The following is a 25712-nucleotide window of genomic DNA, read 5'->3' as shown; positions in this document are numbered from 1 at the left end:
AGAGTCCTAATACCACCAATCACCACTCAGTATGGGCGGCCAAGTTACTCCATCCCTGAGGACCCCAGCCCAGCAGATCCCCTAGGGGAGTTGATCCCCCTACTTTTCCTAGGCACTGGTCTTCCTGTCAACAAGCAGGCAGGGTCCCAGCCAGGGCAAGTCCCTCCTCTGGGGCTGCAGTTTCTTCTCTGACCTTGAACACCTGGCCTCTCCATGACAAGCTGGCCGGCTCCCAGTCACCAGCCACCACCCCCCAACCCCAGAGAAGCACACAGACCATCCAAGCTGCTCTTCTGCACTTTGGTGTTTTATTATTTCCAAACCTCAGGCTTATGTACAGGAAATAAGAGCACTGATAAAGACAGACCTAAAATGGCCTGGCTGGTGTGGCCAGCAGGCCCCTGGGAGCTGCAGCCTTTGCCCCACCACCCTGTCCCCAGGGGGAGTTCCCCTCCTGAGAGCCTGTTGGCACTGTGTGGCTGGTACACCCATGGTGACCCGCTGTCAGCAGCTCCAGTCTGGTGCTGTGGGGCACATCTCCAGCCACCAGACACGTGGCACCTGCAACCCCTTCCTTGTCCAGCTGGTTCTCTAACTCTCTGTCTGAGCTCCAGGCATAGACCAGAGTACTGTCCCCAGAGGTCTATAGTTGCCAGGGGTGATGCCCCTGTATATGTGACCCACATGATCCAGCCGCAGAGCTCCCTGGTCACTGCTGCCTTGCTCAGAGGATCTGCTCTGAGCCGGAGGCAGAGATGTCCAGGAGTCGCCAGGCTGCGTAGGGGTTGAGCTCATCCTGATCTCGGCAGAGGGCCCACATGTACAGCATGCGCAGCACCTTGTCCTGTGGAGCAGAATGGGGCATGAGGGACTGGGGCTCAGGAGGCAAACAGGGACAAGGGGCTATTGACAGGCAGGGGAGGACACATGGATCAGGGAGGAATCAGGGTGCTGGGATGGGTCCCACTGCTCAGGTCTTGGCAAAATTGGACAACCGATGATGCATCCTCTGATGACCAGGCCCAAACTCCTGTCCTAGGTTTCTCCCCATTCCCACCAGGTCACAGAAATTACTGGTTCCAAGCTGGCATCTGTGCAGGGTGGCCACAGGCAGGGTCTTGGGGGTGGGAAGTTGTGCCCCCTCCCCCCAGAGTTCCCCCACTTACCGGGTCACCCTCAACCACCTCGCCTTTGGGATTTCTGATCACCATCACCAGCTGGGCCTGGAAGGTGATGATCAGCACGGGACCCTGCTCCATCATCTTGCCCATGGCCAGCTGCAGGTAGCAGAGAGGGCAGCAAGCCTCAGAGAAGGGCCTAGCCCTCCCTGCTGCTCCTGGAGGTGGGACCTCTGCTGTGGCCCTTCCTCCTGAAGCACTGCCACTCAGACCAGGACTGGTCCACTTCTAGGAGTGGGGGGACATTTCCCATGAGACTCTTCCCATAATTTCAAAGACCAGGACTTAGACTGTGAATGTGCATGAAGGCCACAGGGGGGAAGAGAGAGGGAGCTGGCTCTGACATTCCTACTGCTCCCCAGAGGAAGGAAATCGGGGGGGTGGGGTGGTAGACTAGCCATTGGGGGCTCTCAGGAATGCAATGTCTGGGCAGTGCCCCAAACCTGCCTAATGACACAGGTGCTCCTGGAAGCATGATGGAGTTGCATCCTGATAAAACCATCAGAAGTTAAAAATCGGGGCTGGGGATGTGGCTCAAGCAGTAACGCGCTCGCCTGGCATGCACGGGGTGCTGGATTCGATCCTCAGCACCACTTAAAATAAAGATGTTGTGTCCACCGAAAACTAAAAAATATTAAAAAAATCTCTAAAAAAAAGTAGTTAAAAATATCACTGCTGAACACACACCGAATGCACCCAGCCTACAGCGCATCCTGGCGTAGCCCAGCCTGTCTCAGGCACGCCATGACACCTACATTAGCCTACATTTGGGCAAAATTCTAACACAAAGCCTATTTATAATGAAGTTATTACAAGGAATTTTAAATCAAAATTCTAAGTACAGTTTCTACTGAATGTGTATGCTTTTGCACCATCATAAAGCAAAAAAATCTGAAACCACGGAAGTGGGGGATCACCTGTATCCCAACCACAGGACTATGGAAGTCCCTTTCTGCAAAGGGACCCTGCAGCTCATTTAAACGCCTGCCTATACTGAGTGTGGGTGCTAACCAGCAGGTTGTCCCAGTCCAGGTGAAGCTTCCCCTGTCCCCTGTGTGGACCACAGCCCCCACCCCTCAGGGCTCCACCCTCAGAGGCACTTACGTCAATGTTGTCAATGTCTAGGACGCGTGAGTGGAACTGGAGGCCCAGGGCCTTGGCCTGCTGGATCGGGTGGGCCAGCTGACTGTAGGTCTGCAATGAGAGGCCAACATGCTGGTGTGGACGGCCATCCAGGGCAGGTCACAGACTCAGCTCCACTTGGAACCAATGTCTACACACCCTGGCACCTGGGTGAGCAGACAGTGGGAGCAGAGGCCAAGAGCATGGGTCCAAGAGGAGGTAGGTGCCACCAACCTGCTGGCCTGAATCACACACTTTCCTCTTTATGGGAAGAGTGTGTCTCCCAAGTGAAAGCTGTATTAATCAGCAAACGAGTAATTCTGCTGGAACGCCATCCAAAGCACTCCCAGGGCAAGGGGGCGGATCCTTGGCTGGTCTCTAACACTGGGTATTTACCTCCGCTGGACTCTTGGCCTGGAACCGGATGCCTTTTCTAGGATTTGTCCTAAACCTAAGGGTGCCTCTCTCATGGACCAGCCCCAAAAGACACCCTCACTGCTCTGTGCCTGCTCTCAGACTGCGGACACGGCCCCCAAGACACATGCAGTTATGGACATATTCACTAGAAGCTTCTCTGGGCTGGGCAGGCCCCTAGGATGCAAGACACTCTGAAGGCATATACTTTTTATGGAAATAAATGATTCTCAGAAGAAAAAAAATCGTGCCAATCCTGCTTTTGGCTTTTTAGAGATGACATTTCAAAAACACCTCAGTGAGCAGCTAGAACTTCAGCTGTGTTTCCAGGAGCACCAGCAGCTCTCTGGCAAAGATGATCAGCCACAGCTTAATGGTCCCAAACTAAAAAAAAAGAAAACCCACAACTCATAAATGCCTGCTGGATTAGTCACGGTGCAGGGGAGTATTTAAAAGGGAAACCTGACAGAATCTTCTGCTTTTTCCAAGTTGTTTGTGAGCAGGGTGCAGAATAGAATGAGCCAAAAAAAAAAAAAAAAAAGTCCGAATTGCTTCAAAGAAGCTGGGGAGGAAAAACAAAGCATATGGCCAAAGAGGCAGCTCAGGGAGAGTGAGGAGGGTGAGGCAAGATGGCCTGAGCAGACAGGCGCTGGGAGCTCCACAGGCATGGGGAGGCTGCCAGGAGCGGGGCAGACAGTGTTTGCTCTGGGGATGCCTGCCCAGCCTCCTTGTGCTGACTCTGATGGTGGCCCCAAGGCCCCAAGCACTGACCCTGGGAAGCAGCTGGGCCTTGTCAGGACGTGCTGCTCCCCCCTGGGCAGCAGATCTTGTAAGAACAGCCTTGTTCTTGTAAGACTATAAGATTGTAATCTTGTAAGATTGCCAGGTGCTTTGTACATCTAGGTTGGCAGTGTACCCTTGCACCCCAGTGAGGTAGGTGTGGTGATAAAGTCTGGCTCAGGGGACAGGTGAGCCAGGTTAGTGAGGTACCCGCCAAGCGTGAAATTCAGGAGTGCCAAGGGAACATCTGGTTTCTTTACCCAGGGTAATTCACTGACCTTTTTCACCCTCTGCTTGACCCCTGGACTCCAAGCCTGTGCCCCAGGCCACCTTGGCCACAGGGTCCTGCATCATATCTTTACGGCCACCTGACCAGAGCAGGAAAAGATGCTCAACAGGCCATCCTGGAAACCTTACCTTTACTCCATAGCTTAAATCAATTATGGCTCTTTAATTAAAAAAAAAAAAGAAAATTGTGGTATTGGGACTTGAACCCAGTGGCACTCTACCATTGAATCACATCCCAGCCCTTTTAATTTTTGAGACAGGGTCTCACTGACTTGAGATCCTCCTGCCTCGGCCTCCAAAGCAGCTGTGATGACAGGCGTGCACCACATGCTTGGCTCTTAATCAAAATTAATTTAAGATGAGGGGGGTGGGCAGGAGGCCCAGGAAAACTGGCAACTCTGTGACATCAGGTTGTCCCTTGGCACTGAGTAGGAGGAACCCTTTCTTACTGAGGAGCTTCTGTCTGCATGCAGAGGACCTGACGCCCACGGGCAAAGATGCATGTGCAGAGGGAGGGCTAGAAGGCTGGCTGTGGGCTCTGCATGGGGCGAGCACCTCTGGTGTGGCACTCATGGGCACAGACACATTTGCTGAGGGAGAGATGGGGGACGGGCTGCGGCTCTGTGCCAGCGAAGCATCTGACACAGACTCGCTCCCTTCCAGAGCCAGGGTCGTCCTGCTGTCCCATCCTCAAGCTAGCTAAGCAGGCCTTCTTCACACGTGGTCTTTTGGGGGGTGGGGGGCCTGGGGATGGAACCCAAGGCCTTGCTGGGCAAGCACTCTACCACTGAGCCACAGCTAGCCTTTCTGGTTTTTTTTTTTTTTTTTGGCAGAAAAAGAGAGAAAGAAAAAAAACAGTACTCACAGCTTCATAGCACCAATCTTTGAGAATGTCGAGCTCTCCAGAAATCATGGCCTAAAAAGGGAAAAGAAAAAAAAAAGTGTGAGAACTAAGTGGGCTTTTGAGGTAGAACTCTTGAGAACATTCTCTGGTGGGGGCCTTTCCTCAAAGACCCCTGGCCCCTCAGCCTGTGAGTGTGAGTCTAGAGAAGGACATTTCCACAGGAACCTAGCTCAGGGCTGGATCTAGGAAGGTAAGGGAAGTGCCGGGAGAGGGGCGGGGGGCAGGAAGGAGCCAAGCTCTGAAGGAGAAACTGTGGCCAGGCTGAGGCCCAGCACCCAACTCCCCCACCCACCTCCCTGCCTAAGTGGTGAAAAGGACATGGGAGCGGAAGGACTTCCTGTGGTCCCACAACAGGCCTAAAGAAAGCCTGGCCTGGCTGGGTGGGTGGGTGGGTGGGGGCTGCCCAGGCTCCTGTCACACCCCAAGGGCTACAAAGAGGCAGAGAAAGGCAACTGGCCTTGGCAGGTGGGTGGCTGCAGTCCGACTTAAGCAACACCCCCCTCCTCACAGACGAACGGGGGAACAAGAGCAGCTCAATGTGGATTGTGGGATTGCCAGGGACAAGGCCCAGGAAATGTCCCTTGGTTATGGGTGTGGCTGGGGCACCCTGTTAGAGCGTGAATGCGGTAGGTGCCTGCTTCTCCCTGACCCCAGAAGGCCACACCAGGGCACCTGTGAGGAACAGCCTCAGGCAGGGAGAAGGGAAGTGACACTAGGAGACGCAGGACAGGGTTCTGGGGAGGCAGGGTGCTGCCTGGCGACAAGGAGGAAGGATTCCTAGAGCAGCCAACTCTGGGCAAGGGACGACCCCCAACTGTCACCATCCCTGGAGCAGCGTGGACCACGGTAGGGTCAAGCCCCCTCCTGAGACCCTGTCATGGGTGCACGTAGTTAGGCATCTGTACCCTGGACAAGGCAGAGGGCAGGCCTGTGGGGCAGCTGCAGCCAGGTAGGAGCCTAGAAGTATCTGCTCAGAAGACAGTTCCAGCGGCCACGCTCCCCTGGGGACACTGCCTGGGTAGGAAGAAGTTGGCCAGAGAAGCAACCACCCCAGGAGGGGCCCTGCTAGGGCGTGGCAAGCACCTCCAGGACGTTGGGGATGATGTCATTCTCGCACTGCTTCAGAAACCGGTCCTTGTCGAAGGCCGGGTCCACCCGCAGGATCTCAGTGAGCACCTCTGACATCTCCGTCTTGGAGAACAGGCCTCCTATGGGAACCAGAGCCTGGGGTGAGTCAGGACCCTGGTTCCCTCCCCACTGCCTGCCAGGTGTGGGGGACCCCTCCTGCAGCACAGCACTCACCCAGCAGGTCAGTGACCCTATCGGTCAGGGCCCGGGATGCTCGGATGAGCACGTTGTCACTCTCATCATACTTCATCTTCATCTCAAAGAACCCTGTGGGGGAGGGGGTTGAGAAGGGCCCTTTCCAGAAAGCTGCCCAGCTCCACAGCTTCTGGGGACTCCCTACAGCCCCTGTGAGACCCACAGGGGATCTCTGAGCCTGCCTCCTTATCTGGGCCCAGGACTGCTGCCTGCTGACCTACCTGGCGAGGTCACGGAGACCCTCGGCTGGGGCCCTAGAGGGGCTGTGCAAGTTATGGGTTGCCACCCCTGCTGGCTGTGGCTTCCACTACAAAGGAAACAGAGGCCTCTAGTGGTCCTCCCAAGACAAGGGACAAGGGCAAGTGGCCTGGTGGCTCTCTGGCTCAGCACCTGGGAAATCCCATGCCCAGCACAAGGCAACTCCAGCCCCAGTGGCTGCCACGGGGCCCTGGGCTGGCCCTGACCTCTGAAAGCACCAGGGTTCCTGGTGTCCTGACCATTCTATGAGGGAGCAATTGCCTGGCATCTTGGTAGCAGAATCTATAACTGAACCATCAGGTGGCCTCATAAAGATGACCAGCCCTTTGTAAACGGTCTCCATTTCTACAAAATGGGAATCTGTCCAGTGGCCAGAGTGGGCACACTGACCAGTGTCCACTACTATCACCCCGCCAGAACTTGACAGGAGGGCTGTACTCACGATTGAATACCACGTTGTTGTCTTTGAAGTCCTTCCACTGCTGGTACCACTTGGAGTCCTTGTGCAGCACGACTCCCAGAGCCTCCCTGGGATGGACGCTGGTGTAAGCTGCAGCCCTGGTGCCGCTGGGCCCTCCCATTACCATGGGAGGGACAGCAGAGGGCGACCCCAGGCCCACAGCCACGATGACCCCATCCTCACCTCCTGCCCTCTCTTCTCCCTCTGTCCCACCCTTCTGGCTCCTTCCAATTTTCCTGAGGGAGCCAGAAAGCCCAAGCAGAGACCAGGCCGTGGCAGACCACAGGCATGATCCTGAAGATGGCGTCAGGGCAGTCTGGGACCTACTCGTTGGGCTCAAAGACTTTCTCTTCTTTGAACTTCTCTCCTGAAAACTCCGTCCTTTTCCTCAGCCGTTCAGGCCTGCGGTAAGGCCCAGTCTGCCCCAGAACACTCTGGTCGATCTCCTTCTTCACAGACTCTACCCCCTGAAGGACAGCAGCAGACCTGTGAATGCCTGGGTGACCACCAGCCTCACCCGGACACCACCCTGGCTGCCATGCTGCCTGGCTCAGCTCCACTCACCTGGGAGAGGGCCTTGAAGGCCGCCGTCTTGCCCAGCTTCTCCCCTCCCTTGGACACAGTCTCGGCAGACTGCTTGGCTGTCTTGGCAGCTTCTTCCATCCCCTCCTTGATCTTTCGGCCAAGGTCACTCTTGCTGACTTCGTCAAGACTCTACTGAGACAGATGGAGAGATGGGCATTCACACAGCACCCACCCAGACCTGGACAGGTCCACCACTTAAAGCTGAGACCAGCGATACACACTCAAGAACACTGCATTCAATTTCTGGGGTATAGAACCCCTGGACTCCAGGCCAAATACTGGGTTTAATGACCTCTCCCCCAAATAGGTAGGAGTCCTCCAGAGGGCAGGGAACCACCTGCAACAGGGACTCCAAGGAGCAGCAGTGCAGGGTGAGAGTGGCGGTGAGGGTGCCCGATGCCAGGTCCTCAGACCTGCACCCAGGCTGTCCCTCCTGGTGTCTCACATCCACCTCACCCTTAAATGGGGGCAACGTCATCAGCGTCCAGCAGATGGGCCATAGTCCTGCCTCACCCCAGCTGACCTCCACTCCAGAAGCCTCCCGGACAGTGTGGCTGCCACCACAGTCCTCCGCACACTCACCACACCACTGCCAGGCCAGCCCGTCACATGCCCGTTCCCCCTGCTGTCAACACCCCCTGGATCCAGGGTTACTGTGACCCCAGAGGACTCCTGGCCACATCTGCCCATTACCTCCTTCACTGTCCCCGTCAGCTCCCCCAGCTTCTTTTTTATCGCCTCGCTGGTTCGCACAGTCTCCGACTCGATGGTTTTCTGTGATAAAGAACATGGCTTCTTTTTATTCCTACACAAGTGAGCTTTACCTTATAACCAAAGGCCCCAGGAGGCGCTTTCTCTGTAGCCCAAACTCCCCACAGAGGCCCAGAGGCCTCCCCCACAGGTTCCACACAGCCCACAGCTGGGCTGGTGTCTCAGCAACTGCAGGCTCCTTGCCAAAGCCAGCAGCCTAGGTCCACCTGGCAGCCACCTCCAGAGCACGGGCACCCCAGCCCTGGGTCTTCCTCTGGGTGGCAGGAGGTAGTTCCCTATCCACTTGGCAGCAGTGTTATCTTGAAGGGCGGCTCTTGGCTTCATCTTCTCTTACTCTGCCTTCCACCCTGGCCACCTCCCCCAACCTCAGCCTGCTATCCCCAAATCAGCCCTTCCTAATGATTTGCCATCTAGCTGAACACTCAGTGAGGCATTCCATCCTAGTGAGCAACTTGGGGACACTCAGGGAAAAGGCCTCTTCCATGACCTGCTAGGGATCAATAGAATAAAATACCAAACCAGGTGTGGTGGTGCAAGCCCATAATCCCAGCAACTTGGGAGACTGAGCCAGGAGGATCGCAAGTTCAAATAGTTTCAGCAATTTAGCGAGACCCTAAGAAACTCAGTGAAACCCTCTCTCTAAATAAAAACACTAAAAGGGCCGGGGATGCATCTTAGTGGTTAAGTGCCCCTGGGTTCAATCCCTGGTACATTAAAAAAATATATAAAAATAAAAATAAAATAAAATACCAAGCAACCTGGGGCAAGTATGCCCTGAGGCTCAGCCACTCATCTTTAGGATGGGTAAGCTGTCCTCCTGCAAAGCCCTTACATGGTGTTCACATACAGGTTGCCGAGTCAAGTCCAGGCTGGTGCTTGGTAGCTGCTCAATAAAAGTCAGCAATGGTAATTGATAATGACCCTGGCATTGTAACCCAGTTTCTACCACTACAAACAAAAGTTCTCAGGAGCAGTACACCTAAAAGATCATGTGCCATAGATGACCCAATGTAGACCTGACCCAGCTGGTTAGGAGAGTGAGACTCCAAGACTGTCTCACAGTTCCCAGGAGAAGCTGATGCTGATGATCTGTGGACTGTGTGGGTGGGAATGGGGGGTGGGGAAGGTGACAGGGGGTGGAACCAGAGCCTCGTGCATGTTAAGCACAACTCTACCACTGAGCTACACCCCAGCAACGACACAAAGTGCACTGCAGAGAAACCGCAGAAACAAGAGACCTGGGCAACCCACTCCTGTCCCCTGGGAACTCCTTATCAGTGCAGCAGCCTCACCTCCTCACAAGCAACCCCTTCCTCAACCACAGGGCCCTGCCCTGGAAACAAGTGTGGAAGGGGGGCGGGGTGTGGGGGGACAGAGCAAAGGGACTCACATATTTCCTTCTGGCTTCCTGGAGCGCATCAGACTCTTCCAGCTTCTTGGCTTCATCCCGGAATTTTTTTATACTTTCTTTCATCTCTTTGTTTTTGGCCAATTCTTGTTTGATGTTATCTACCAAGCCAGACAGAAAACCCTTTCTGTTTCCAGAGGAATATGATTTGGACTAGAACAAATGTAAAAGAAAAAGTTAGAGACTGGAAGAACACATATGAAAACACCCAGTAACTACTGAGGGACTGGGAGGCATTCTAAAATTTTTTTATTGATTCAAGTTCAAAAATGAATCTCTTATCTATTTCTCTCCTTTTTGCAGTGCTGGGGATCAAACCCAGGGCCTTGCACATGTCAGGAAGACACTCTACCATGGAGCCACACCCTCAGAAGATGAATTAAAGAAATACCTGATCATAAAGGGTGGTACAGTTAGCCCTTTATATCCACAGGTTCCATGTTTTGGAATTCAACCAAACACACATAAATACATTTTAAAAAAGAAGCTGGGTACAGTGGCACATGCCTATGATCCCAGAGACTGGGGAAGCTGAAGCAGAAAGATCACAAGTTCAAAGCCAGCCCAGGCAACTTAGCTATAACCTGTCTTAAAATAATAAAATAAAAAGAGCTGGTGGTAGAACACCTCTGAGTTTAATCCCCAGAAACTGCATCTGTACTGAACATGTACAGACTTTCTCCTTATTATTCCATAAATAAATGCTATCTCCACAGCATTTACTTCACTAGTTATTTTAAGTAATTTAGAGATATTTATAGTCTAGGGGAGGATTGTGCAGATTCTATGCAAATATTGTGCCATTTTATTGAGCCTACTCAGATTGTGTTATCTATATATCATGGAACCAATCCCTGGCAGATACCAAGGGAAACTGCACATCCAACAGTGGAATATTGAGAAATGAACTCTTAAGCCACAAGGAAACCTGAAATGTACTCTACTAAGTGTTAATGAAGTAATCTGCAGGGCACAGTGGCGCATGCCTGTTAATCCCAATGGCTCAGGAGACTAAGGCAGGAAGATTTTGAGTTCAAAGCCAGCAATGGCGAGGGTGCTAAGCAACTCAGTAAGATGTTGTCTCTAAATAAAATACAGAAAAGGGCTGGGGACGTGGCTCAGGGGTTGAGTGCCCCTGAGTTCAACACTCTGTACCAAAAAAAAAAAAAAAAAGAAGCCAATCTGAAAAGGCTCCAGACTGCATAATTCCAACTCTATGACTCTCTGGAAAAACTGATCAGTGGTTGTTGGGGATTGGGGGAAGGAGCGATGATCAGGCAGAGCACAGAGGATCTCTAGGAGCGAAACTACTATGTATGAACCTGGACACATGTTGTGGTTTAACAGTCAACAGGATTCATTTGTCAGGAGCCACAGAATGTACAACACAGAAGTGGTCCCAGCCAGGCAGGGGTGCACACACCTGCAATCCCCGCAATTTAGGAAGCTAAAGCAGGAGGACCACTTAGCAAAGCCCTCGACTTAGCAAGACCCTGTCTCTAAACATAAAAAGGGGGCTGAGATTGTGGCTCAGTGGTAGAGTGCTTGCTTGCACATGGAATGCACTGGGTTCAACTCAGCACCACATAAAAATAAACAAACAAAGATATGATTCCATCTACAACTTAAAGATTTTTTTTAAAAAATGAGGTAACTCTTTTTATAGCTTTATTTTATTCATTTATTTTTTTTTTATGTGGTCCTGAGTTTTGAACCCAGGGCCTCACATACGCAGGGCTAGCACTCTATCACTGAGCCACAACACCAGCCCAAGATTTAAAAAAACATATATAAAAAGGGCTGCAGATGTAGTGATAAAGCACCCCTGGATTCAATCCCCAATGCCCCCCACCAAAAAATCCCAAAGGTAAACTATGGACTTCAGTAAATAACAATGTATCAATACTAGCTTATCAATTGTAACAGATACCCCCACATACTAGACTTGAATAACAAGGCAAACAATGTGCCCAGATAGTGGGGAGGAGGTAGATGGGAAGTCTCTATACTTTTTGTTCAGTTTTCCTATAAACCTAAAACTGTTTTAAAAGAAAGTCTATTTAAGGCAAAACAAAATACAGTCTCCTTCCTCACCAGAAGAAACAAAAGGACAAATGGCTAGGCTAGGTCCTCATGAGCATGAACCCAAAGCAAAAGTCAACAACACGGAAGGGACTCTCATCCCAGGGATAAACTGTGAAGAACTCTGTAGGTCCTAATTCCAAAATCCAGCACAGGGCTTCTACTCTTCCTGGCCCCTCTAGGAAAACTTTGGCCATTTCTGGTATCCAGCTCTCATCCATGTCACCCAAGAGCCTGGTGACCATCACAAACCTCCCTTTCTTAGCCCATAGGAGAAGAGTCACAGAGAGCCTGCATCTTGGGAAAACCCAACACATCCAGATGCAGAGAGAAACCAAGGTGCAGCTCCAAATACAGGAGCCAATGTCACACACTACTTAGGGGTACATGCTTCGGGTCAAAGCTGGACTTAAATTCTGCTTTGCTATATGTATAGCAACAAAAGGGCTCAATAAAAATAATTTTAAAAATGCTTAAAAAGTGATGTAAGAGAGTCAACACAGGGAAGTGGCCAGATGTGTTTTTTTTTTTTTTTTTTTTTTTTATTTATTTTTTTTAGTTCTTGGCGGACACAACATCTTTGTTTGTATGTGGTGCTGAGGATCGAACCCGGGGCCGCACGCATGCCAGGCGAGCGCGCTACGGCTTGAGCCATATCCCCAGCCCCCCAGATGTGTTTACCTCATTTAGGATATGCCACAATAGCTGAGGGGCTGCTTTCCCAACATCAAAGTTGACTGCCTCCCTGGCCTTTATCAAGCCAAAAGAGAAAGCAGCAGCTACCCTCGTGCTGCTCTTTGGAGAGATGGCCAGGCCTCTGGTTGGTAGGCTGCAGCCTCATTCCCATCCCAGCCTTTCTCCAAAGGAAGTCCAGGTCCTAAGACCTTCAGGGATTCTGCCATCTTGCACCAGCCCTTCCATATATTCTAGGGCTGCAAACTGTGGGTGTAGGGGACTGCACAACTAAGGAAAAGAATCATGGGGCCTGTCCTATATCCGCAGATTCCAGAACAGAATCAGGGGGGTAATTAGCTGCCTGCAAGGAATTAGCTGAGTTGAGGCCTTGGGTGTAGGAAGAGAGGGTGTAGGTTGCCCCAGCATACATTGGGGCTTCCGGTCTCACTCATAGTTGTGATACTAACAAAAGCATGGGCAAAGAGAAGTGACCAGGACAAAGTGAAGTCCAGAAACATCAGAGTGACTCTGATTCAATGCCTAAAGGGCTGTCTCCCAAAAAAGGGGACAACTGTGTCTGATGAGGGACCCAAGGGCAGAGGCAATGGGGAGAAAAGGGGTCTTTTCTAGTCATCAGAGCACTCAGTGTGCTACTCTGTGAGGTACGAGTACCCGATCCCCAACAACATCAAGCAGGATGCTGCCCAAGCACTTCCTGGCATACTGAGAAGATCTAGCACACTGGGCTCTATATCTTCAAACAACCTGGGCACAGAGGCACACCATTGACAAACCCCTGGTATCATGAGCATGGTATCGGGATGCCACTTACCAGTGGCAGCTCTCCACCTGGCCGGCATATCTGGTAGGCTGAACCATGGGGTAGATTGTGGCTGGAAAGAAACTGGACTCCACTGCCAAGGCATCTCTAATTGGAAGAAAAAGGAGAAAGGTCCATTCAAACAATAGTTTGTCTAGGAAGTAAGCAGACCACTCAAAAATGCTGGAGTCACCTGCAATGCATTTGCCAATTTTGACCAAGTGTTTGCCGTATGCTAGACAATCTGCAACCTTCCCAAGTCTGAGAAGCCAATGGAATCTGACAGAAAAGAGAAAATGCTACATCTGCACTTCCAAGGCATTTCCTGCCTCTGAAACTGGGAAGTAGGGACTGGGGGTCAGAGGTCCCAAGAAATGTCAACCTGTGGGGAAGAAGGCTAAATATATCAGTACAACTTAATCCCTTAGCCTGAAAGAGGACATGCTAAACTTCCATGCCAGTGGCAAGCAGTCTTCTTCACAAGCCCACCCCACTCTTGCTAGCCTCCAAAGACAAGAGACCTGAATTTTCAAAGGCAAACTCATAACTTACTGCCCCACCGACAATGCTGAAATAAACCTGCAATGTCCTGATCAAAAGTTGGGCTGCAAGCAGAGCAATTTAGTGGAGTCATTCTGGGAAAAACCCCAGTCAATTTCATGTGAAAGGCACTTTCTTCTCTTACCAAATGATGAATGTTAAGCTGGATTCTATTCTACTCTGCACCCTAACATCAAACACTGAAGCCTAGTGCACTAAAATCAAATGACCTAATAGAACCACTCTTCCATTTCCTGGGCCTTTTCCTTCTCTATTCCCTACCAGTTCTGGCAACCACCCGCAACATCCCAAATTTACACAAGTACCACTACTGCCTAATGGTTAGTCAAGGATAACTCTTGGGAATGTAAATAACTTGTTTTACGTCTCTATATGCTTACACCCACTGATTCCAGAAGCAGTAACATCAGCAATCCTATGAAGTAAAAGAAGCTATTTAATCTGGGAGAGAAATCTCATGCTAGGATGAAACCTGAGTTTAGTTTCACCTAATCTCAAATTTGCCCAATCCAAACACGTGTAAATTCAACCTCTAAGGAGTAATCAATACTGATTCAAAGACACTTTTTATCCTGATATTCAGCTTCCTGTGAAACATTTTCCTTCCTCTTAATCCAAGGCTCTGTATTCAGGTTGATCCATGTTTTGGACCTGTCAGTCACCTAATAGCTCTAGACTGTGGGCAGGTGGCTTAACTCTTCTGAGTTTCTAGTTCCTTCAACTAATGAAACAGGACGAAAGGATCGCAACATGATACACTAGCTTCTGAGTGTGCATTACAAGCCCTGATTCCCATCGCCCTACGGACCCGAGAGTTCTCAATCTTAGGGGGAGAAATAAGTCCCGCACTTCCACGCTGGGCGTGAGGAGAGGCGATGTTGGAAATGCCCTCGGTAGAAGACCTGGCATTTGAACGCAAGCTGTGAATGTCACTTTCTTTGCTTTCACCTGGCTACTTTTTCTTCAAGGGGCACTGTCGCTCGAACCACCATTCACTTCCCCGTGCACATGGAGTCTGATGAGCGAGAGGTGACTAGCTCCCCTTCAGGCTCTGCGCACAGCCGCCCCCAGCTTGGTGTGCTCGGTCCCCTCACTCAGGCCTCGCTACGTGCTCTCTGGCCCGGCCTCAGGTGACCCAAAGACCCAACCCCAAGCCTCCACGGGAAGGGCTACAAGAGCCGAGGGCCTGAGGAGGAGGCCTCAGAGGCTGCGCACCCAGAGCCCCCTAAACCCACTCGCCAGCCCCGCAAGTCCGCTCACCCGCGGACAGCGGCACCAGCCACCCCGCAGCGCCGCCGCCGCCATGTTGGAAGATCCCGTGTGACCTTCTCGCGGCGCGGCCGGATGGCGTCAACCGCCGCGACCGCCTAGTGCACCGTGGTCCCGAGAAAAGCCGGCCCAGCGGGCGGGGTTTCAAAGAGGGAGAGCTTTCTGATTGGGTATGACGTAATTGGGGCGGAGAGAGAACGCGAGCGAGCACCAAAGCCGTCCGTGGTAAGGGCGGGGCCTAATAGCGGTCCCCCGGGAATTTCTAAAGAGCTTGTCTTCTGATATGGCAGGGTTTTGGAAAAACGGAGCATATGACTGGATGTGGGTGGCCTCAAAGGAGGCCCAGGGGGCGGGCACTCCTGTGAAGTTCAGACCTGTGATTGGGCGAGATCGAGAAGGGGCGGAGCCTGAGGGCGAGGATTGAGTCCGTTCGGTGATTCCACTACAGTCGGTTCAGGGATCTGTCAATGTTTGATTGACAGGGACTGACAGACCGGCAAACTATTTGCTCCAAGAACGAGAGCGAAGGAGCTCGCTCTTATACAGCACTTTGAGAAGACACCTATTGGTTCCGACCCAGAACAGGAGGGCGAAGCGATACCAGGCTGGGTGTGGACTAGTCTTGCCCTGAAGTTTGTTTTTCATTTGGAGAATGCCGCCATCAAGTGGTGGCACATTGACATGGTTATTCTGGGGAGGAGGAGGGATGATACCTTGGGGGAGAGAATGTATGTTGCCTGGTTGTCCTCTTGAAGCTTTTTGCATTGTTAACCCCTGATGTGGACTTGTGGAGCTCAGTTCCTTGAAAAAGATGCCACTTGTGCTGTAGAATATTGAGGCAGCATCCTACCATGAGGTTCTATTCTCAAATTCATCACTCCGTGGTTATTTTACTACATGCTATTATTATCTGCTCTCGAGGTTATTTACATGTAGTCACATGCCACATTATGCCGCCTCGATTATGGACAGACCACAAATATGACAAACCATGGCCCCAGAAAATTATGACATTGTAATTGTATCACCTAATGACATTGTAACTATCCTAACAGCCCAATACATTACTCATCCCACTGTGCTGCCAGTTGTTTAAAAATATAGCACATACATTTGTGTACAGTACATAATACTTGATGATAATAAATGACTATATTATTGGATTATTATTATTGAAGTGTACTCCTACTTATTGAATGTTTATTGTAATCCCAGTTCATTGGGAGGTTGAGGCAGAAAGATCACAAATTGGAGGCCAATCTCAGCAACTTAGCAAGTTCAAAATAAAATAAAAAGAGCTAGGGATGTAGCTCAGTGGTAGAGTACTTGCCAAGCATAGTGGGAGGCACTGGCTTCAATCCCCAGCATGATAAAAAATAAATAAATAAAACAGTTCACTGTAGAACAGTTAGCCATGTCACACCAGCAGCAGGTTCACACATCTCATGTTCACCGAGTGCTTGATCACATCAAGAGGCCAAGTTGAGTGATTGGCCTAACCATGTGGGTTTGTGTAAATGCACTCTGTCATTCACTACAATGAGATCGCCTAATGTGTCTCCCTCATTAAGCAAGGCATGGTCACATGTTGTATCTGCATGCTGGAAACATGATGTATGCAGCTACATCTCTTAACAGTTCTAGGATGGTGCCCTATTATTTGTGGAATCAGTCACAGTGGGAGTATTTACACCACAGGAATTGGCAAATATTACAAATCAAAAATTTTTGGTTTGTTTATTAGGAGAGCCAGTTACTAAACACAGCAGAGGATGAGAACATGAAGGACAGTGAACATAGACTCTTCCCAAAAATCTGCTGTGCATAGAAAGTGAAAGGATGACAGCTGGAGGAACATATGGAGAGGAGCAAGAGTGCCTTGTTTGTTTTCCCCAACTTCTTATTTTGCAGAATTTCAAAGCTGCAAAACTTGAAAGGATGGTATGATGAAAACTCACAGGCCCTTCACCTAGATTCACTTATTCGTGTTTGCTATAGCATCCTCTCCCCACTCCCTGTGTTTGTTTGGTTTGTTTTGTTAACTTTTTAACAAATTTTTGCAGTGCTGGGGATGGAGCCCAGGGCTTCACTGCATGCTAGGCACGTGACTACCACAGAACCACACCCTCAGACCTGATTTTGTGTGTTTCTTTTGCTAACCCATTTGAAGGAGAGTTACAGACATCCAGAGGTCTCGTCATTCAATACTTAATCATGAATCTCTTCTGGACACTTTTTACAAGATGACAGCATCATTAACCCCCAAAATATTCATTAACATTGAATAACTAAAAGTAATTAAATAGCTCAATATGGTGGTGATTTCCAATAATCCCAGCTATTCAGTAAACTGAGGCAAGAGGATGGCAAATTTGAGGTAAGCCTCAGCAACTTAGGGAGGCCCTATCTCAAAAATTAAAAGGGCTGAGGGGTGTGGCTGTGTGGTAGAGAACCCCTTAATTCAACTCCCAGAATCCAATCCAGTTTCTCTTATTGCATTTGGTTTTCCTATCTCTTGCGGTTTCTTTTCACCTAGAAGTTCCCGTTATTTTTTCTTTCATGATTCTGGCAACTTGGAAGCCCTGTTGTGTAAAATGCTCCACATTCTAAATTTAACTGACTTATTAAAAATGATTGGTTTCCAGTTTGTCTAGAAGGTGGGAATGGCTCTTTCCTGATGCACCCTAACAGGAGGTCCATCAAGTAAATGTGTTCCACTTTGAAGGATGCTAAATTCTGTGATTTGGTTAGGGTTTGTTTTTACCTTCACCTTTATTTTAATGTTCTTTCTAGTGCTGGGGTTGTTTTTATTTGTTTGTTGGGATGCTGGGGATAAAACTCAGGGTCATACACAAGCTCATCCAGCTCTCTACCACTGTGCTACACCCCAGGTCTCGAGCAACATAGTTCCTTGTGGTTGTTGGACTGACAACCAGTTTTCTTGCTGCTTCTCAGCGGGCCACTCCCACCTCCTAGAGGTGGCCTGAACTCCTTCTTATGTAGCCATCAGAGTCCCTTTCCAACTTTCCCAAGCTTGAAATCTGATGTCCTCTTTTGCCAGAGAAATAGTCTTTGCTTTTAAAAAAGGCTCTTGTGATCAGATTGGGCCCGCCCAGAAAATCTTCCTTTTACCATAAAACATTGCCTCTGGAGTCTCTTCAGGGCTGCTCTGCTTCATAGATGATGACTTGTAAAGGTGCCCTCACCGGTGGAGGGAGTAAACTACCTCTCTTGGCCCTGACATCATTCAGGAAGATGGAGCCTCACTTCTAATCACTACAGCATTGAGCATCAGCTTTCAACATATGAATTTTAATGGACACAACTTCAGACCAGAGTGGTTTGGCAGCCCAGGCTGACTGAGACATCAGTCAACCAACCATGCACCCCAGACTGCCTGGTGCTGTGGCTGGGGACAAGGGACTTTCCCCCAGGTATATGGTGAATGTGTGGTAGAATGGGACAAGGATGGTCAATGGCAAGGTCAGAAGTGGCTGAGGAAAAGAGGCAGTGAGGGAACCATCTTTTGAAGAAATGTCTGGAAGGTCTATTCTTGGAATTATTTCCAAATTTGAGCAATATTTTTTTTTTGGCATTATTTACCTGCTAGTAGGTGACAAGTCACTCCAAAGCTTAGCAGAGAGTAGGAAGTGGTGGCCAGGGCTGGGGGAGAAATGGAGAGTTGCTGTTTAACATGTATAAAATTTTAGACGTGTAGACTAAAGCTCTGATTTGGATATGACTTGAGTCTGTCCCCCAAAGGTTCACGTGTGGGAGGCCTGGTCCTCAATGTGGCAATGAGAGAGGTGGTGGCACCTTTAAGAGGTGAAGTTCAGCAGGGCATACGGCTGCATGCCTGTAATCCTGAGGATGGGGGTGGGGACTGAGGCAAGAGGATCACAAGTTTGGGACCAGCATCAGTAACTTAAGTGAGACTCTATTTCAAAAAAAAAATAAAAAATAAATAAAATAAATAAAAATAAAAAAGGACTTGGAATATAGCTCAGTGTTTTTGTAAAAGCACCCAGGGTTCAATTCCCAGTACCAAAATCAAAAAAGAGTTGGAGCCTGGTGGGAGATCCCTGGGGGTACTGCCCTCAGAGGGGATTGTTCTAGTCAGCCTCTGCTACTGTAACAAATACCCGACAATCAACTTATAAAGAGAATAGGGTTAGTCAGGTGCAGTAGTGCATACCTGTGATCCCAGCTACCTGGGAGGCTAAGGCAAGAGTATAGAAAGTTTGAGTCCAGTCTAATGAATTTAGCAACTAAAATAAAAAGAAAATGGAGTTGGGAATATACTCAATAAGAGGCCCTGGGTTAAAAAAAAAAAAAAAACATGCTGGGGATATAGCTCAGTTGGTAGAGTGTTTACCTTGCATGCACAAGGCTCTGGGTTCAATCCCCAGCACCACAAAAAAAAAAAAAAAAAAAAAAAGGTTAATTTTGACTCATGATTTTGAGCAGCTCAGTCCATGAATAGGCAGATCCATTGCTTTTAGGATTCTGGGGGTGTCAGATGGCAAGGAACAAAGCAAATTGCTCACCTAGGGCCAGGGAGCAAAATAGAGTGAGGATTGGGGTCCCACAATCCCTTCAAGGGCACACCCCCAGTTAAGGACCTCCCACTATGCCCCACCTCCAGGAGGCTCTGCCACCTCTGCAGCACCACTTCAGGGACTGAGCTTTCAGTGCATGGGCCTTTAGGGGAGACTGAAGATCCAAACTGCAGCAAGAACCATGGGAGTCTCACGGGACCCCAAGTTAGCTCTCAAAAGGGTCATCATGAAAAGAGCAAACGGTGCACACCTGGGATCCCTGCTACTCAGGAGACCGAGGCAGGAGGATTACAAGTCCGAGGCCAGGCTGGGCAACTCAACAAGAGCCTCTCTCAAAAGGAAAAAATAAAAAGGGCTGGAGATGTGGCTCAGTGGGAGAGCACCCCTGGGTTCAATCCCTAGTCTCAATAAACACAGACATAAATAAATAAGGCATTAGAGCATCTCTAATCCAATACGGCTGGTGTCCTCCCAAAAAGAGAGTAGGACACATACCGAAGGATGAAGAACTGGAAGACACCATCTGTAAGCCAAGGAGAGAGAGAGAGAGAGAGAGGCCTCAGTGGGAATCAAGCCTGCCCACACGGTGATCTGGGACTTCCTGACTCCAGAGCCATGAGAAGATGAGCCAGCCAGTCTGTGGCTCTTTATTACAACAGCCCCTCTGCGTCTTCCCTCACAGCTCCTGCTGCCTAGAGGCCTCGCCATCTGCCTGCCTTCTCCCAGGCTCCTTCCGTCTTCTGCGCCGCCTTCTCCCTGGCTGAAGCTCTCCATCTCTGGCTCAGCTTCTTGAAGTATGATGGCTGCTGGCACCAGCTGTCTATCCCCTCTGTGCCAGAGCATGTGCTCAACCCACAGGAGCCAGATCTTATTTAAGGCCGCCCCAACAAACCTTTAGGGGACTGTGCGGTCGTGAGCTCTCTTATCCTGACAAGTCACTCAAAGCTTTCAGAGGGGAAGGAAGTTGCCTAGGGCCACAAAGCTAGGGTCAAAGAGATTCGAGCTGGTATGCAACGCCTTTGTCTCAGGCTGTGGTGCAGATGCCAGGCTGCTGGGCCCTGTGTGGGCAAGGTGCTGTGGAAGCAAGTGTGGGACTCTATAGTGGGCCTCGATGCCTCAGAATCTGTGGTCCAGCAGTATTATTCTCTATGAGCCTAAAATTGATGAAATATTAATAAAACTGTACCTGTCATTCTGTATTTTGTAGGCAAGGAAACATAGGCCTCCAGATTTTAAATGAGTCAAGTGTTCTGATGGGAGAAATCCAAAGTGTCAAGAACCAAGGTACAGCTGAACTTGCAAAAAGAGTGTTTTGGCCAGTGTCATTGTTGGGAGAGCAAAGCTTGGCTGGAGAGCTTGGGAGGGAAACTGCGGGTACAGGGACAAGAAGTTATCTTAAGAGTCTGGGCTCTATACTGAGAGAGTGACCAGGAGCTATTGCAGGGTTCCGTGTGTGTTTTTTTTTAATACTTTATTTTAAAAATTATTTATTTTGCCCTGGAGATATAGCTCAGTTGGTAGAGTGCTTGCTTGAATGCATAAAGCCCTGGGTTTAAGCCCCACAAAAAATTATTTATTTTGCAGTGCTGAGGAATGAACCCAGAGGCTTGCTCATGCTAGGAAAGTCTCTATCACCGAGCTACTCCCCTGCCCGTTTTGAGACAGCATCTTGCTAAATTGCCCAGGCTGGCTTCAAACTTTTGATGCTCCCTTCTCAGCCTCCCAAATAGCTGGGATTACAGGTATGCACCACTGCACCCATCCAAGTCTTTTAAGAGAAATTTGGGGTTCACAGCACAATTGAATGGAAGGTACAAAAGATCCCATATCCTACCTGGCCCCTACTATCACCATCCCACCTGGGAGCAGCACACTTGTCACAATGGATTAACCTCCATGGACACATCACTATCATTCAAAGCCATTCACTTTAAGGCTCACTCTTGGTCTTGTTCATTCTATGGACTTAGAAAGTGTTCAAGGACATGTCTTTGCCATTATAGTATCATACAGAGTATTTTCACTGCTCTCAAAATCCTGTGCTCTGCTTATTAATCTCCCTTCCTCAGCAACCCCTGAACTTTTTACTCTCTCCAGTTTTGCCTTTTCCAGAATATCATATAGTTGGAATAACACAGTATTGATCTTTGCAGATAGGCTTCTTTCCTTACTCGTATGCATTTAAGGTCCCTGAGATTTTCATTGCTTGATGACTCATTTCTCTTCAGTGATAAATAATCATCACTGGATGTACCAGAGTCTACCTAATCATTCACCTACTGAGAGGGATATCTTGGTTGCTTCCAAGGCTGGGCAATTGTGAATCATCCTACCATGGACATCCATGTGCGGGTTTCTGTGCAGACAGTCTTCAACTTGTTGGAGAGCTTTAGGTGTGGTGTGTGGCGGGGTGTTGTGCAAGGGCCAGAGCCAGCTGTTTTGTGGAAAGATCCCTCTGGCTGCTGTAAGGAGCCTGCAGAAGTTCCCAGGGAGACAGGCGGACTGAATTTGGTGACTGATCTCGTGACTCCAGAGCCTGTCCTCCTACTGAAGGTGGATGATATATTCTATTATGAAACCAGCAGCCCTCCAAGTCTACCCATGAGTATGGAACACCCACTTGTCCCCACCCAGGCAGGGTTCCTAGCTCCTTCAGGTGGTCCACTGCTCCAGGCTCCATGAAGGCATTTGTGGTCAGCAGGACTCCTCTCCCTCTGCAACCTCATCTCACTTCTTCCAATTATTTACACTTTTCAGAGTCAATTTAGGATGTGAGTGGGAGGGTGGGAATAATCAGCAGGTGCCCAAAGCAGATCCTTTAAGACCATCAGCCCTTGTGAAGAACCCAGTCTGACCTCTTATCAGGCCTGGTTTGTCTCTTGGTGTCTAAGGCCATGATACTTTTGGGGCCCTTGATGGTATTTTGATCTTGTGAAATTATAAGCAACCTTCATATTTCAGCTTGGATTATGCTGTTGTAGAATACAATAGATATGTTGTAATATATGTGTATATATATATTGTAATATATATACATACATAGACACACATACTTTATGTGTGTTTGTGTGTCTGTGTATTTCCTGGCTATTGAACCCAGGGACATTCTACCACTGAACTACATTCTTAGACTTGGGGATTGAATCCAGGGCTTTGTGCACGCAAGGCAAGTACTCTATCAACTGAGCTATACCCCCAGTCCTACACTTTCACTAATACTAAGACAGGTTCTCATTATTGAACCCAGGGCCAGACACAAAAGGTCAAATACTGCAGGATTCACTCACAGGGAGTCCCTAGAGTAGTCAGATCCACCAAGACAGGAGGTGATGGTTATACCAATGACCTGATCATTACACACTCTATGTGTGTTGATATCACACTGAGCCCTGTGAATAAATATGTGTCAATTTTAAAAAAAAACAGCACAAATCTGATGGCCTCATTTCCTACTTAAATCCACAGGGCTGGAGATGCAGCTCAGTGGTACAGTGCTTTGCCTGACATGTGCAAGGTCCTGGTCCAATCCTCAGTTTAGTGAAAATAAAAATAAACTTAGGGAAAGGGGAGTCAGTGTTCAATGGGAACAGTTTCAATTTGGGGAGATGAGGAGGTTGTGGGATGGATGGTGGCTATGACTGCACCACAATATGAATGTACTCAATGCCACTGGACTGCGTATTTCATAATGGTTAGGAGTTAATTTTTATGTTCTATATATTCTGCCATAATAAAAACAATTGTGATCAACAACAAAAAAGATTCAGGAGTTAGACTGCTCCTCTAACTCTGGACAAGGCACTTTACTTTTCTGTGCCGTAGTTTGCCTGTATGTAAAATGGGGATAATATTAAATGCTTCATAGGGTTGTTGTAAGAAATGGAGGAGTCAGCCATCTTTGGTGACATTCATCTTTCAGGGACATGAGTACCACGCTACTGTGTTATTAAGACCTGAGGGAGAAGACAAATGAACAGAGAGCCTTGGAGCTCACCCATCAGCCTATTAGTTTCCAATTCTGCTGTTGACAAATTGTTGCAAACTTGGTGGCTTTTTTTTTTTTTTTTAGAGAGAGAGAGAGAGAGAGAGAGAGAGAGAGAGAGAGAGAGAGAGAGAATTTTTTTTTAATATTTAATTTTAGTTCTCGGCGGACACAACATCTTTGTTGGTATGTGGTGCTGAGGATCGAACCCAGGCCGCACGCATGCCAGGCGAGCGAGCTACCGCTTGAGCCACATCCCCAGCCCCAACTTGGTGGCTTAAAACACAAATTTATCCTCTTACAGTTCTGGAGGTCAGTTTCAATGGCCTGAAATCATTATGTCAGCAGGACCATGCTCCCTGAGGCTGGACATTCTGGAGAAGAATCCATTTCTCACCTTTTCCATCTTTTAGAGAGAGCTAAATTCCTCAATCCCATGTTGTGGACTCTTCCTACCAGTAGCACAGCCTGTGACCCAGTGGTCACAGTGTCTTTGGTCAAATCTTACTCTACCTCTCTTTGGGACGATGTTGGGCCATCTGGATAATCCAGGACCATTACCCCTTCTCAAGACCCTTAACTTAATCCCATCTGCAAAGTCTCTTTGCTATGTTAGGGAACATATTCAGATTGAAGGCACTAGGGCCTGGATATCTTTGGGGACCATTATTCTACCAAAAATGTGGGTCAGAATCCACCCACACCTCCAGGGTGGTCTCTTTTTTGTAAGCTCTGGTTTCCTAACCTGGGAAATAAACCCAGTAATCCCTGGCCACATGATTGCTGTGAGGACCCATTCTACCCCAGTACAAGGCCAGGCCGAGTGCCAACCTACTCCATCCAGGCCTTGCTCGGAGGACATGCAGGATTTGGCAGGCTGGTTTCAGGACCTTCCGCTGTAAGCACCCATTCTGCACCCTGCAGTAGCCAGAAAAACCCCAAAGTTTCAGGAAGACACAGCTGGGATGGGCGCCACTGTGCACTCGTGGATCACAGGCTGTCATCATGGTCGTCTGGGACACTGGGGTCACCTTGGCATTTGGAGCCTCTACCACCTACTTCAGCCCAAGAACCTTCAAGAGACTGACAGACCCCACTGCCTCCCATCCCAAATAGACACATGTACATACCTACACTTTTTTTCAGGGCATCTGCCCCTGAGATTTTTGTTCAAGGCTCCATTTTTAATTTTTATTTATTTATTTGGAACTGGGGATTGAACTCAGGGGTACTCAACCACTGAGCCACATCCCCAGCCCTGTTTTGTATTTAGAGACAGGGTCTCACTGGGTTGCTTAGCACCTCACTTTTGCTGAGGCTGGCTTTGAACTCGCAATCTTCCTGCCTCAGCCTCCTGAGACGCTGGGATGACAGGCATGCACCACCATGCCTGGCAAGGCTCCATTTTAAAAAATCAGCCTTTATGTGTGGGGTCTTGAGTGTGCCTGGACTAAGCTGGTGCTCTCTGAGGGGCCCTGGTGTGAATTTCTTGTTTGCCATGCATTCTGTACATCCAAACAGACCACCCCTAGCACACCATCCATACTTGGTGTCAATCCAGCCAGCTGTCTTCCCAGAAGCAGCACTAAGGAGAAAGTTTATGTTAATCTGTAAGTAAAAATAGCAATCAAGTCCTCCCACCTGGATTCCAGACTTTCCTGAGGGCCCTCAGCCCTTGGTGGCTCTGACCACTTTTGGGCCTAATTCTCCCCAAGCCTTCTACACCGCCCATGGCTGGCTATTTGGCTGGGGTTTGGGGTGTGCAGTTTACACATCTGACCGGTAAGGTCAGTCTCTAGGTCTGACCTGACAGAGAGAAAAGGACATTCATGTGTGCACCACCAAACTGGTCCCCCTTGTCATCTTCCCATTCCTATGGCTCGGCCCCCAATACCCTGCCTCTTGTCCTAGGTTCCTTCAACTGATAAGGGCCCTTCAGTGGCCTGGTCCCTCTTACTCCCTCCATGCAGTGGCTCTGACTGCAATATTCTCTTCAGACTCAGACCCTCACTCCCAGGAGCTCTCTTCCTCCCTCTCCTCCACTTACTCTTAGGACCCTACATCAGAAGTCTTCCACTTGGAAAAAAAAAAAAAAAAAACAATTAGCATGCAGCCTTTGGGAAGAAGGTGAAAGGCAGATTTTGAAACTCTATACATTCCATAAAAAGTACAAAAATAACCTGAAAACCCCTGAACAGAGACTAAGAGAGAATTTCCCAGCAAAGGCCATCAGCATCTGCTGGGAGGGGCCCTATGGGAAGAAAGCTGGCCAG

The 25712-nt window shown here is 49.2% G+C and overlaps 1 protein-coding gene across 1 annotated transcript; it reads right to left on the bottom strand.

Annotated features, from left to right (window-relative positions):
• Positions 1 to 289: 289 nt before the first annotated feature.
• On the bottom strand, positions 290 to 14978 carry Timm44 (translocase of inner mitochondrial membrane 44). Its single transcript, XM_026411846.2, has 13 exons — positions 14890 to 14978; positions 13081 to 13176; positions 9474 to 9644; positions 8006 to 8086; positions 7292 to 7441; positions 7055 to 7194; positions 6710 to 6795; positions 5989 to 6081; positions 5770 to 5894; positions 4648 to 4698; positions 2283 to 2372; positions 1167 to 1277; positions 290 to 844 (listed from the first exon to the last, which is right to left on the bottom strand). Exons 1-13 carry the CDS (start codon positions 14932 to 14934, stop codon positions 725 to 727), a joined length of 1359 nt encoding a protein of 452 aa, XP_026267631.1. The 5' UTR covers positions 14935 to 14978; the 3' UTR covers positions 290 to 724.
• Positions 14979 to 25712: the final 10734 nt, after the last annotated feature.

This window comes from Urocitellus parryii, chromosome 3 (genome assembly GCF_045843805.1).
Source record: "Urocitellus parryii isolate mUroPar1 chromosome 3, mUroPar1.hap1, whole genome shotgun sequence".
Lineage (NCBI taxonomy): Eukaryota > Metazoa > Chordata > Mammalia > Rodentia > Sciuridae > Urocitellus > Urocitellus parryii.
The sequence above is the reverse complement of the archived record's forward strand: the minus strand, read 5'-3'. Positions and strand labels throughout refer to the sequence as shown.